The sequence below is a fragment of the Pipistrellus kuhlii genome, unplaced genomic scaffold, assembly GCF_014108245.1.
Source record: "Pipistrellus kuhlii isolate mPipKuh1 unplaced genomic scaffold, mPipKuh1.p scaffold_m20_p_2, whole genome shotgun sequence".
In the NCBI taxonomy this organism is placed as follows: Eukaryota; Metazoa; Chordata; class Mammalia; order Chiroptera; family Vespertilionidae; genus Pipistrellus; species Pipistrellus kuhlii.
In genome coordinates this window covers 166,902,430-166,916,104 of record NW_023425515.1, presented here as the reverse complement: position 1 = coordinate 166,916,104, position 13,675 = coordinate 166,902,430, and the positions used below count along the sequence as shown (strand labels likewise).

The window sequence follows — 13,675 nt, the reverse complement described above, 5'->3', positions numbered from 1 at the left end:
TGAATGAGAACCTTAGCTCAGTTTGACACCAGAAAAGAGACCTTTATGATGAGGCCTAGACAGAGGTGGCTATAAATGAGAACCAGGTGAGTGTTCAGAGAGGGTCATAGCTCTTGTCTAGATAGAGTTAGAAAGGCTTCCTGGGGAAAGATGTCACTCGTGATAGCCCTTGAAGGATGGGAAGAATAAGCCAAATAAGAATGGAAGATGCCTGGGAGGCCCCAGCTTGCCAGAGACATAGAGGTAAGAAAGTCTGCCGTGTACCCAGGGTGTGACAAGGCCTGCGGCCTGGTGGGCGAAAGCCGTGGGCACCTATAATAGATCAGTGTTGGTGAGATGAGGAAGGAATGATAGCTCACAGTCAGACCCCACGCAGCCCCGATGCCAGGTTGGGCATTAGGGCTTAGTGAGACTTCACCCTGACACCGGGCTAGGTCCTGGCTGCAGACTTCCAGCGAAAGCCTGGTTTTCATAGGAAGGCAGCTGTGGCCCAAATCTCAGATCTGGTGAGATACAGCCACTCGTATTTTTCATTTCTCTACAGTTGCTGCAGGAGGGCCCCTCATGGCTGGAGAGTCAGTAGACACTCTAATCTCTCTCAACACACTTCTTGTCTGGCGTGGCATTGCATGGTGTGCCAAAGCAAATGTGGTTGAGTGAAGCAAGCCGGGGTGGCCTCATGCCCAAGGAGAAACTTAGTGACCCAGAGCAGTGGAGGGACCATTCGGATCTGGCCAATGGTGTGCAACACCCCCTTCCTGTCCCACCACCACCACCACCACTCACACATACACACATTCATACCACTCCTTCCCAGAAGTGTGTCTCCACTGAGAGGCCCCCACTTATAGTCCAGGATTAGGAAGGGAGGGCAGAGCCTGCCCAGCAGAGCCCTCCCATGCCAGGCACCAGGTCCGACCTCTGTTGGCATTGCCACAGAGCCTCTCAGCGCTGGGAGGTGGGAGTGTTCTTTGATCCTTTTGACAGATGTGGCCTCTGGCATTCCGGAAGGTTAAACCATGGTGTGCCCTTGGTCATGTGCTAGGGAGCAACAGAACCAGACCCAGACTGGCCGACCCCTGCCCTACACGATTTCAGGCCTGGCCCCGTGCTGAACCCTTGTCCACAGGAGGAGAGGAGAGGAGCGGGGTGGGATTGGAGCTTGAGTCATAGGGCTTTGAAGCTGGCCGCTGGATCCACCAAGCCTCAGAGGTTCCGGGGTGGGATGGCCCCTGACTCACCCCCACACCCCAAGCCAGCCCCAGGCAGCAGCCTCAGCTCCTGACCTCCCTCCTGTTTACCAGAGCCCAGCTATTCCCCTCCTGGGTCATTCATGGCTCAGGATTACCTGGAGCTGAGTGGGAAGGCCAAGGCCTTTAGGCCAGGATGTATCCCCAGTCACACTCTGCTCCGGATGTCAGCCTGAGCTACGTGGAAACCCAGGCTTTGCCTGCCTGCTGGGCACCAAGTTACCCTGATGATGTAGGCACCAGGCACTGGTTTTTAGCTGACACTTACTTCTAGAGAGAAACACAGTGCTCCTGCGTGGCCCGGCCTCCTGGTGGCTCACCCCTTCCCAGAGGGGAAAGGCGGCCTCCTGGTGGGGCGCTGGGTGTGCCATGGAAAACATGGGTCCTAGGCAACAGAGTGGGTGTAACTGAAAAATCACCAGCTGCATGTCTTGGCTGGTGGTGGAGGTGGGATGGAGGTGAAGGTTGGGGTTCCAGCCCCTCTAAGTACAGGGGCCGAGTCCTCTGAGAGAAAGAGTGCAGGCATTCTGGATTTCTAGGATCCAGGCCTGGCAGGGTGGCCTCTTGAAGGCTCTCCCTCCCAACTGGACCTCGGCTTCCTCATCTAAGCAGAGAGCAAGGGTCCTTCTCTCTCTGGCTGCCTGTCTGACTTTTTTCTTAAAGATTATCTCAACTCTTCCCCATTAGAGCATTTTGAAAATGGCATCAGTGAAAGAAAGGGGCTTAGAGCTCCCTCCTCAGAAAGGGTGTCTATGCATACGAAGGCTTTGGTGAGACAAAGCCACTCGCACTTTCCATTTCTCTCCAGCATTGGACACGGACCATGTGCCCAGGCCTGTGCTGGATCCTGTGATCAAGATTCTAGAGAAGACCATGCCTCAGTGAGTTCTTCGTCAGTGGGGAGACACAGCTCTCCCCAGGAAACAACCAAATGTTCTCAGGTCAAGTATAATGTTCCCTTTGAAACTTCAAACTTTGACCCTCTAATCTCTCCAACCACATCTGTCATGAAGGAAGATAATTCAATGGAGACTGGCATGTAGATGAATGGATGGAAGGGTAAATGAAAGTTAGATAATGCGTGGGTGCAAGGAAGGAAGGACAGATGAATGGATGTGGCCATGGGAAGTTGAACTGGCTGGGCGATGGATGGATGATGGATGGATGGATCATTGGATATTTGTGATATAGGCTCTTGGCTGCATCGCATAGCAGATGAGTATATGGGAAAAGTTCCAGCCCTGCCTCTTGTTCATTGTGTGACCCTGAGGAAGTTGCTTCCTTTTCTATAAAGTGAGAGTCTTATCTGGGAAGACTTCATCTGTAAAGTGAGACTCATGGGCCCAGCGTGCCTCCCAGGTCTGGTGTGGACATCCAGTGCAATACGAATAGACAGTCCATGCCTTCTTGACGGCTGGAGCCAGGCCTCAGACACTGGCCTGGTAGGCATGGAGACATGCCGTTCTTGCCTTGGGAGTGAGGGCTCCCACAGATGCAAGTGAGATGCTACCTCTGTTCCTGGACTCCCACCTTCCCAGCCTACGTAGAGCTCTCTGCCTCCTAAGAGCAGGGAAGGGACCCCTGGGAACAGTTGCTGCAGGAGGGCTCCCCGTGGCTGGAGAGTCAAGAAAGCACAGGGCTCAGGCTAGGGCTTTGGACGTACACAGGTCTGCCTTCTAACCTTGGCTTAGACATTGGGCAAGTCCCGAGACTGTCTCCTCATTTATGAAATAGGAACTAATTATGGTACCAGGTATGCTGTGACAGTTAATGAAGGCAGTATATGTACATTGCCTAGCACAGTGCTTGGAATATATTAACTCCTCAAGAAATGCATGTTGACCCCCACACCCCTAAAAGGCTAAGTGGGCAATGGGCCCTTTGCTCTTTGCAGGTAACTCAAAAATTCAGAGTTCAGAGACGTCCATCCTGGAGACTGAGTCCCTGAGATGGTTTTCTCGTTTCAAAAAGTCCAGCCCGATTCCACGGTGCCTCTGTGAACAATATCTGCTTTCGGCTGAAATTCCAGCGGTTCTCTGGGCCTCGCTGACCCTGTTCTGGCCACCCTTAGATTAATAACAAACAGGGCTCATGAGTTATCCCTTTAAAAGTACAGTTCCTGCGGGAGATACAAATCTTTCCAAATAGGCTGAGGCAGAAGGAGGAAGACAACTCGTAAGGGGGTGTTCTCTGAGGGAAGCCGTAGAGACCAGGACAGCTGGTTCCTCGGGACTGAGACTGCCCTTGTGGAGACCCAGTGCGGGACCATGGTGTGGGTGGTGCCAGGCCCTGCAGGCTTGGGGTGAGCTGTGGCTGTTGGCAGGAGGCCCAGACCACCCACCAGAAAAAGGCCCCGGGGCTGAGTGTCCTCAGGCCCTAGTGGGGGAAGCCTTGACCCACAGCCTTGGGGGCATAATTTGGGGACAAGTGTTGATGGGAATGTCTGAACTCCCTCATTCCTTAAGTTCCCAACCCAGGCCGGCTCCAGGGCCATACCCTCCCCGGGCCCCCATTCCCCGGGGCTGCAGACATCTGCCCTCGCCAGACCCATCTTCCCAGCTGCTCGCTCTACTAAGCTGCCTGTACGATATGTGCCTGTGACCAAGACACTGTGTCCCTTCCATCAGGGCTGCAAACAGAACTTCCTGAAATCTGGGGGGGCCAGGTGGCAAGGGGAACGCGACTGGTTTTCCAGAGGGGAGAGAGTGGAGGGTCCCCAGCCGGGAGGCACAGGCACAGCACAGTCTGCAGGGCTCAGACTTGGAGACCTCTAAACTCGGGTCCTGCTGGTTGTGAAAGTCATAGGCAGTCCATGCTGGGAGTCCATGCCCCTCACAGTCAATGGGAGGACGGGAAAGTTTTCCAGGGGAAGAATGGGACTTGCCCAAGGCCACACAGCGTGGACAGCACAGCAGGGATAGCAGTTCGTTGCTCCTGTTGGGCCAGCTCCTGCTCCAGCACACGCCTCCCTGTGGGCACCACCCCCAGGACATGTAATCCTTATCCTGTGCACCCCCCACCCCACACAGTGTCCATGGCTGCTGGACAGCTGCAGATGGGCCCACATGCACTCTCAGTGCAGGTGTGGTGGAGAGAGCTTTGGGATACACAGGCAAATGGCCTGCCTACCCTGCCCCAGTGCCCTGGTCCTTCCTGGCAGTCCATCCCAAATGAACCCAGAGTCTCCACTCTACTTGGACCCTGGGGCTGGATTAGCAGCAAGAGAATGAGTGTGGCCCCATCGCTGCCATGACAATGTTGCTCCTTCTTTTAGGCCACAGTTATCTCATCCAGAAAATGGGAGTGAGGACTCGGAGAATTTCCAGCGGGCAGTACCTAGTATAGTGTCTCACCCGGAAATATGCCAGCCTGCCCTCCCCTGTGAGCTCCCCCGCCCCTTTTTTTCTTTTATCCTCACCTGAGGACATGTTTATTGATTTTAGAAAGAGAGGAGGGAAGAGAGAAACATCAGTATGAGAGAGAAGCATCGATTGGTTGCCTCTCATTGCTCCGACGGGGGATTGAACTCACAACCTTTTGGCATTCTAACCAACTGAGCCACCTGGCCAGAGCAAATCTCTCCCTCTTGGATGAAGCCTGCACCAAGCAGAAGTAGGACAAATTACTTTGTGTGCAAAACTATTCCTTCCAAATTCTGATGGTGACCTTCAGGGAATCCCTGCCCTTTGACCTGCTGCCTATTCTAGCCCAGGTAGGGAACAGGGTCAAGTCGGGTTGGGGAGTGCAACAGGGCGCCTGGCTGGGGCAGTTGGTGGGGGCAGTGCAATGGAATGGGAAGGCCGAGCAGCCAGGCCAGCCATGAGGGGTAGAGGTGAAGGTTCAGGGCTCAGACTAGGGGGCTATTTTTACTCTGCTTAATTTCTCTTGCCAGTTGGGTGGAGCTAACCTGGGGTTGCTCAGGTTACTTGGGCCAGGCCTCTGCATTTCACAGGAGCCCTGCATGCCCAGCTCAGCTGGAGCTGAGGGCAGGGAAAAAGGGAAACAAGTTCGGCACAGCTCCCTGCTCTCACCCTGCCAAGCTGGGCTGCCACCCCCTGCCCTGTCGTCATCCAGAGAGGGATCCTGTCTCCTGCTCTGTTTAATTCTTCTATTATGTTTCCCAGACTCGAAGCCTCTGGTTCCCTATTGTCCCGAGCAGGCACTTTGCATTTGTGTAAAGATTAGACACGTTAGAACCTTCGCTCTCACTCCCAATGCTCTTTCCCTTTTCCTTTCTCAAATGCGAGTTCTTTCTTTCTGGCCACGCTCTGCTTCCTTGTTTTCTCTCTCTCTCTCTCTCTCTCTCTCTCTCTCTCTCTCTCTCTCTCTCTCTCTCTCTCTCTCCCTCCCTCCCTCCCTCCCTCCCTCCCTCCCTCCTGCTTGTTTTCTTCCAATCCTGACTCCTCCTCCCCACGATCTGCATTTGCTTCTTTCTTCTCTTCATGGTTCAGTGGTTTAAAGTCTCTATCCACCTCCTACCCCTATCCCAAGCTTGCTTGATTCTGTATTTATATTCTCTCAGAAGCTAATAGAAATGACTGTGAGTATTGCTCACCTCATTCCAGAAATACTCTTCTAAATTCTTCGAGAGGCACCTCGTGGGGGTGAGCACCACCTGGGGAGTCACTGATTTGCCCGGGAGACAGAGATCGGAGTTCCAAAGCCAGCTTTGCATCTACCCGCTGTGTGACCTCAGCCAGGCTCCGCTTCCTCCGCTTCCTCCGGGGCCGCAGTGGAGCTGGGAGCCAGGTGAGAGCAGCTGCCTCCTGGGTAGTGATGAGGGAAAAGGAAAGTGTTCTGAGCACACAGTAGGTGCCCAGGAATATTTGTTCCTGCTTTGCCTGCAGCCTGGCCCAGTCTGGGGGAAGCCTGGCCCAGCCAGGGCAATAAAGATAAGGCTGAAAGATCTCTCCCTTCGTCCTACCAGAATCTTCCTCTGCTCTACTAGGATTGCATGCACAAGTGTATACACACACACACACACACACACACGAGCACACATGCAAGCTCTGAACACACTCTGTGAAAAAGCAGGAGTTTCTCTGTGGTCATCTATGCCCCCTTCATAAATGTCTAATGACAAAATTGCTGCTGAATTGGGATCCGATTTCTCCAGCTCAAAGCCAGGCATTTATTCTTTCACTGCCCCGCCTCCTTCCCAGTGCACGCACTCGGAGGGCTCCTACTGTGTGCCAGGCAGGCTCCAGGCCCTGCCTTCTCTGGAGTTCTGGACCTCGAGATTGCTGGGGAGATAAGCACTATCTGATGACTCAGGCTCCAGAGCCTGGGCTCCTGGATTTCCCAGAAACGAAGAGCCTTTCCTGCCTAGCCTGGACACAGGGTCCCTGGGAAGATGTTGAAAGAGGTGGACCCTGAGCCCAGCCTGGGCAGGAACAGAGGGCAACTGCCAAGTCCACAAACTGTGTGGCTCAACAGGAGTGCACCGGCTCTGGTCTCCATACCGCTCAGCTCAGGAGCCAGCAGAGGGGCAGCAGCAGAATGCTCGCCCTCAGGGAGCACCCCACCTCCTGGCCTTTATTTGCAGGAAGTAGCCACTGAGAACCACAAAGACCTTTTGAGGGGCGCTTTGTGTGGGCCCCCAGAGCATCTTCCTGGAAAGGACTCTGAAGCCCCCCTTAGTCTCCATGGAGCCCATGAGCCAACACATCGAGATTCCCCCATTTCAGCTTTGTTTTGCAAACAAGGAAACTGAGGTGCAGGATGGGTATCCTTAGCCACGGCTGCACAGCTGAAAAGGTTCTGGGAGGGACCAAGATTCCTGTCCTGGGCTTTGGGGTGGGAGGAGGGGAGAGGAGCGCTTCCTGAATGAGGGAACGATGAGGCAGCTCCAGGCTGGTCAGAGGTCAGAGGTCGGAGGTAGGCTGTGTCCTTCACCGAGGGAAGCAGGTCCAGAGAGGGCTCTGACTTGCCCAGGGCCACACAGCCATAACAGGCCTTCACCTCCTGCACCACAGAAGGGGCACCCTCAGCTCGGCTGGCAGCAGGCAGGCAGGACAGCAGGGTCTTTCCAAGGAGAGGGCAGGTTTTTCTCTTGCTCCCCTTTCAAACACTTAGCTGGGGCAAGACCTGGGAGCAGCCGCCGGGAGAGTGGGGGAGGGGCTCTGGGGCACTTGGGGGGTGGATATGAGGAAGTTCTAGGGACTGGAAGGAGTCCCTGGGGGTTGCAGGGGAGCCTCCGCACTCCAAGCTCAGAGGGAGGAGCTGGGCCTTCCCTCCTGCCTCCTCCCTCCCCTGTCCGCCCCCCCCCCCCCCCCAGTGAAGGTTGGGCAGGGCCTGCCGCCCCAGGAGGAGGCGTTGTCCCTGGCTCTGGGCCCTCCACCCGCCCGCCGCTGGTGCAGTGGCAGGGCTGGACCGCAGGGGCGGGGAAGTGCCTAGCAGTTATAAGCAGCCAGGGCACGGAGGCAATGAGCTATCGGCTTGGCTCCGCTTGGCAGCAGGACGCAGGCAACAGGCTCACTCCCTGCTCCCTGCTCCAGTCCAGCCTGCGCTCCGCTGCTATGGTTGCCATGCCCACTGCCTGGTGCTCCGTCGCTCTGGCCCTGCTCGTGGCCCTGCACGAAGGTGAGCCATCCGGCCTCGCCTGCTGCAGCAGCCCCGGGTTTGTTCAGCAGTGTCTCTGCCCGGGGACTGTGTGCCCCACAAGCCAGCTGGGGCACACAGGGTGGGAGCCCGGCAGCCGCGGCAGGGCCAGCAGGCCGGGGCTCTGCCAGTGCAGAGGTGCTGCGGCACAGGGAGGCCACAGGGCGGCTGCTGAGGCTTCCCCGGGCTGGGCTGGAGCTCCTGAGCAGTGAGAGCGCCAACTTCCTCGATTATGCAGGAGGAGGAGCCTGGCAGGTCCCCCTATTCCAGCTGTGCCAGGCGTCCTGACCCACCTCTCTCTCCCTTCTGTGCGTGCAGGCAAGGGCCAGGCCGCTGCCACCCAGGAGCAGCCGGTGCACCCGCGCCATGCCCGAGGCGCCCACCTGCGGCCTCGGCGTTGCTCCTGCAGCTCCTGGCTCGACAAGGAGTGCGTCTACTTCTGCCACCTGGACATCATCTGGGTGAACACTCCCGGGTGAGCTACCGTGGGGATCCGGGCGGGCCGCTAGGAGCGGGGGGATGGGGGCCGCTGGCACGCTGGGAAACGGGCACAACACGGCTCTCCCTGGCCTCCAGAAGGGAGGCCTGGGCCAGTGTCAATCATTAGCAGTAATTGTCTCACTCCCATGGGGAGGCTGCCTGAGCAATACAGAGGGATGTCTCAGGAGAGTTCTCAGGACACCCAGCAAGGAAGGGCTGGCCTCCTTCTCCAGATCAGGGTACTGAGGCTCAGAGAGGTTAGGTGCCGTCTGCAAGCTCACACAGGAAGGAGAAGGTGGCAGGTGGAAGCTCCATCCGAGGTCCAGTGGATGCCAGAACTCACACCCACTCGGCCATGCTGCCTCGGCAGGATCTTCCAAGAATAATAATACAATTAATGACAGCGCCCATGTCTGGACTGTGCCGGGCCCTGTGCCAAGCAGGGCTCGTGCATGATCATCTCATGAATGTCCCCTCCCCACACACACACACACACACACTCCTTCCAATCCTTCCCTGAGGCAGGCACCGCTGTTGTCCCCAAATGACAGATGAGAAACCTGCCCTTTGTCACCTGGTGGAGCCAGGGTGGGGGCCCGTGCTGTCTGCTCTGTCTGCACCCGCACTGCCTCCGGGCCACTGCATACTTCACGTTGAAGTTTCTGTGTGCATTGGTTGTTTTTTTCCCTTCCCCAAATTGCAAAAGACAAGAGAAGCCCGGCACGTAAGCGTGTGGAGCTAATCCACATCCAAACACTCGCTCAGGGTGGGAACCCTGCCAGTCCCTGCCTGCCGGGTCTACCTGGAGTCCTTACAGCCTCAGACACCAGCTAAAATTAGCTCCGGCACCCGAAGGTGCCGGTCCAACCGGCCACAGGGCCCCTGCCCTGCCCTCGACCCACCTCGGCTAGACTCTGCTCTGAAATCAACCCCATCGGATCTCACACACATGGGCATGCACATAGACACACATGCATGCACACACACACACACTTGCACCGTTTTTAAGTCAAAACTCTAGGACATACACGTCACTTCTCTAGGCAAGTGGGGACCAGCTGGGGGCCGCTTGGCTGTGAGCCTGCGTGTTTACTTATGAGATGGTATTTCCTCCCCTCTTCTGGGGGCGAGCGGTGGGCCCCTTTGAGAATAAGGGACAGCCTGGTTCCATCAGCTCACGTTCCTGTCTGGGCGGGGGCTGGGAGGACTCCTGGGGGAGGCAGAGTCCCAGAGAAGGGAAGTGTGCAGGGTGTTGGGTCTTGCGTCTTGTCAGGGCTCCCTGGCACCCAGGGGGGAGCCTGTGGTGGGACTTCTTGAGGTTAGCGGCTGGTCACCTTTTGCTGCCAGCGTGGCCATCCCAGAGTACAGGGAAGACGGTCCCCGTGCTTGTCAATGGGAGTGATTTATCTAATCCTCCCTCTCTTCCTCTCCCTCCCTCTCTCCCTCTTTCCCTCTACATCACTACCTTACTGGCTGCCTGCCCACAGACAGACAGTTCCTTACGGCCTGGGAAACCCGCCAAAACGCCGGCGCCGCTCTCTGCCAGGGCGCTGTGAATGCTCCAGTGCCAGAGACCCTGCCTGTGCCACCTTCTGCCATCGAAGGCCCTGGTAAGTGGGCACCCAGCTGCAGGGGTCAGGGGCAGCTGCCCGCCCAGACCTGCCCTAGGACAGCAAGGTGTCTGGGAGACCAGCGAGAGAGCAGAGGGGCAAATGGGGGGAGAGGGGAGAGGAGCAGTCTGCCCTGGGCCCATGATAGTGTCCCTTCCCACAGGGGACCAGTCACCCGGAGTCCCTCCCACTGCCCACTCCCGGGCAGGGGGATTCTCCCAGGTAACAGCGGAGGCCTCAGAGGCTGGTCCTGTCAGTCCACACGGCCGGTCAGAGGGAGCGTTGGAGTCAGGCCTGAGGCTCGGGGGACTCAGAGCTTTCTCAGTGGAGGAGTATCATCTGGAATTGGGAGACCCTGTCACCGTCTCAGGGTCATCACCAAGTCACTGGAGGTGGGGGCAGGGAGGGCTTTGCAAATCCCGGAGCTCTTTGGGCCTCAGTTGTCCCATCTGTAAAAGGGTGGGAAGCTTCGTTCTTCCCCTCCTCCACTGAGAGCGTTTGGGGAAAGCAGGAATTGGCCTCGCAGTCCCAGCCTCCATGCCCACGGTGGTTTATGAGAAAACGCCTCCTCCCCTGACACTCAAGCTGTCACTCTGCTCTGCCTTGGTTTCTCCCGAAAAGGGCCCCCTCTCAGCTGTAGGTGGCCAGATTCTGAGAAGGCCAGTCACCCCACTGCTCCTCTCTGAAGCAAGGAACACATTCCCCGTGGCTCAGCTTTCCCCACCCCGCCTGGGGAGGAAGGGTGCCAGGTGCACGGGGTGGAAATGGATCTGCTCCTGAGGGCAGGTGGGGATAGGGTGGGGCCGGGCTGGGCCCGCAGCCAGCCGGCCGTGGGGCCCTGGATAGCCCCTCACTTGGGCTCTCGTGCTGTTCCTTCAGGCCTGAAGCCGTGGCAAACCCAGGCCTCGGGTCCCCTGCAGACGTGTCCCAGGCTGGCAAGACATGGACCACTGCAGGAGAGCTCCTCCAGCGGCTGAGGTAAAGGCCACTGCGCTGACCCAGTGCCTCCTGCATGCCCGGCATGTTTCCTCACGTTTCTCTTGTTCTCTATAAGAGGCAGGACTGCGTCCTCATTGGACAGTTAAGAGATCTGGGGCTCAGAGAGGTGAAGATACTTTCCCAAGGTCACACAGCAGTCTGGCCTCAGGCTGACTCCAGAGCGTGTGCTTTTAACTGCTATGCCTGGAAGTTGCCTTTTTAGAGTCTGAAGGTTCTGGACTCTGGAAGTGTTCAGGCTGTGTCTTAATTGAGCATCTCCCATATGCTGGGGTCCAGAGGGGCCATCCACCCAGCCTGCTCCTTCCCCCGTCCCAGGCTGGATCCCACCTGTGGTGGCCTCAGCATGGCTCAGCTCAGAGTCTGCTCCCAGAGGTGCCCATGAATGTTTGACCAACCAAACTGACTTGAGAACGAAGCCCCCTGTCGGCCGTGCAGCAGAGTGGCGACGGGGCAGCTTCTGAGCCAGGACTGCCTGATTTGAACGCAAGCCCTGCCACAATCGAGCTTTGTGACCTTGGGTTTGTCACTTGCCTGTGCTTTAAGTTCCCGTTTTGAAACAGGGGCTACCTCTCTCATGGGGTTGGGGTCAAATGATTTGACATAAGGAAGCACCTGCCCCCAGCGGGAGCCCTGAGGGTGCTTGCCATTCTACCCCTGGAAAGGTGGCTCCTCGGGGCCAGCCAGTGCTGGGCCCAGTGTGGCCTCGGGTTCTGGTCTTGGTGGGCAGGCAGAAACATAGGAGAAAAGGCCAGGTGGTGAGATGGACAGGACCCAGCATATACTTAGGAACTGTCTTAGGGTGCAAAAATCAAAACAAGACATGGCCCTTCAAAGTGGGCAGAGAGCTTGCTTAGGCAACCTGTACTCCTCCTGACAACAGTTCAGGGCTGTTTCTCTCTCACAGGCCCAGAAAAGGGTTCAGAGAGGTGGGGACACTTGCCCACGTTCGCACAGCTGGAACTGAAGCCAGCCTCCTAGCTTCCAGGCTCCAGTGCTTTGAGCCTGGAAGCTAGGAGGCTGGCTTCAGTTCCACCTGAATGACACAAGTCCATGCAAGAGGCTCAGTCAGGTTCAAGGGGCAGCTAGGACCCGATTTGTCTGGAACTTGGACATGGGAACTGTAGTGGGTGGCGTTGGGGTGAGCAGCTGGGCGGGAAGGTGTGGAAGTAGGTAGGCAGATCCTGGGAAAGAGATGCTGGGCTCTTCTTGGCTGTCCGGCCATTCCAGCTGCGCTGGATATGGAACATCAGCTTTGTCCAAGCCCCTGAAGGCAAGAAGCTTCTAGACCTTGTGTTCAGGGTCAGCGGCCACCTTCTGACCCAGGGCAGCCATGATTAAAGGATGTAGTCCCTGCCAAAACCGGTTTGGTTCAGTGGATAGAGCGTCGACCTGAGGCCTGAAAGGTCCCAAGTTCGATTCCGGTCAAGGGCATGTGCCTTGGTTGCGGGCACATCCCCAGTAGGGAGTGTGCAAGAGATAGCTGATTGATAATTCTCTCTCATCGATGTTTCTAGTTCTCTATCCCTCTCTCTTCCTCTCTGTAAAAAATCAATAAAATATATCTTTAAAAAATAAAAATAAATGAAAATAAAGGGTGTAGTCCCTACTACCGCTGCCTCTCACAGGGAATTCCTGGGCGGTCCCTATCTCCTGCGATGCTAACTTGACCCCTCTCATTCCAGGGACATTTCTTCTGCCAAGATCCGCTTTGCTAGGCGGCAGCGGGAGGCAACGAGGGAGACCAGGCCTACACACGCCAGGCAGCAGAAGAGATAGTGCTGGGCGCTGGAGAGACTCTGGGAAGGAAGCCCGTGTGGAGAGGGGAGGAGAAGGGCAGCCCAGGACAGGAGAGACTCCACCTGCTTCCTGGACCAGGAAGCCCGCCTGCTGGATGGGCACACGTTGTGGCCTCCTCGCCCTCGTGAGGGAGCCCCCTCAAGGCAGCTCTGAGCCCTCACACTGCCCCGCAACGCCTTCAGCTCCAGGCTGCAGCGCAGCCTCCCGCTCCGGCTCTGGTCCCACCTCCCTGCTGAAAAGGACTGCCCGGGAGGCCACGTCCTGAGAGGTGTCCTGTCTGTTGGCTACACGCCGGGAGCGACGCACAGTGATGGACGCGCACACCGAAGCCAGCCCGATGGCTGGTGTCCTCCCCTCCACCCCGGCCTTCATCTGTCCCCTCCAGCTCCCCCTCCCTCGGTCCTGTACCCTCAGACCCTCGGGACACTCCTGGTGAGAAGGGCCTGTTCTGCTTCACCTGTCTGTATATAACTTATTTGCTCTAAGAACTTGGAGAATTCCCATTATTTATTGTAATGTATTTTTTTTTTTAGACTTTCAGTCGTTTGCCTATAAACTTGTGTTTGAAATAAATGGTGAAATGTATTCTGGTATTGCTTTTTAAAAATATGTTGTTATTGATTTCAGAGAGGAAGGAAGAAGGAGAGAGAGAGAGAGAGAGAGAGAGAGAGAGAGAGAGAGAGAGAGAGAGAGAGAGAGAGAGAGAGAGAGACATCAATGATGAGAGAGAAACAGTGATTGGCTGCTTCCTGCGCGTCCCCTGCTGGGGATCGAACCCAAAACACAGGCATGTGCCTTGACTGGGAATCGAACGGTGACCTCCTGGTTCACAGGTCGATGCTCAGCCACTGAGCCACGCCGGCCAGACTGTACTCTGGCATTTCATCTTGGCTGAGGCAGGGGTGGCAGGCACCTCTTGGGAAGAGGCTGCTTGGAAGT

General features: G+C 56.7%; 1 protein-coding gene across 1 annotated transcript; it reads left to right on the top strand.

The window, feature by feature from the left end:
- The first annotated feature begins 7,658 nt into the window (after positions 1 to 7,658).
- EDN2 (endothelin 2) lies at positions 7,659 to 13,321 on the top strand. The gene is made up of 5 exons (XM_036448518.2): positions 7,659 to 7,832; positions 8,169 to 8,325; positions 9,818 to 9,940; positions 10,820 to 10,918; positions 12,622 to 13,321. Exons 1-5 carry the CDS (start codon positions 7,676 to 7,678, stop codon positions 12,713 to 12,715), a joined length of 630 nt encoding a protein of 209 aa, XP_036304411.1. The 5' UTR covers positions 7,659 to 7,675; the 3' UTR covers positions 12,716 to 13,321.
- The last annotated feature ends 354 nt before the right edge of the window (positions 13,322 to 13,675 follow it).

What these genes read in the sequence shown, in the direction of transcription:
- EDN2 (XM_036448518.2), top strand. Translation starts at nt 7,676, where the DNA reads ATGAGCTATCGGCTTGGCTCCGCTTGGCAGCAGGACGCAGGCAACAGG. An exon ending in ATCTGGGTGAACACTCCCGG is followed by an intron (nt 8,326 to 9,817) that starts GTGAGCTACCGT and finishes GCCTGCCCACAG; the next exon opens with ACAGACAGTTCCTTACGGCC. An exon ending in GAGCTCCTCCAGCGGCTGAG is followed by an intron (nt 10,919 to 12,621) that starts GTAAAGGCCACT and finishes CTCTCATTCCAG; the next exon opens with GGACATTTCTTCTGCCAAGA.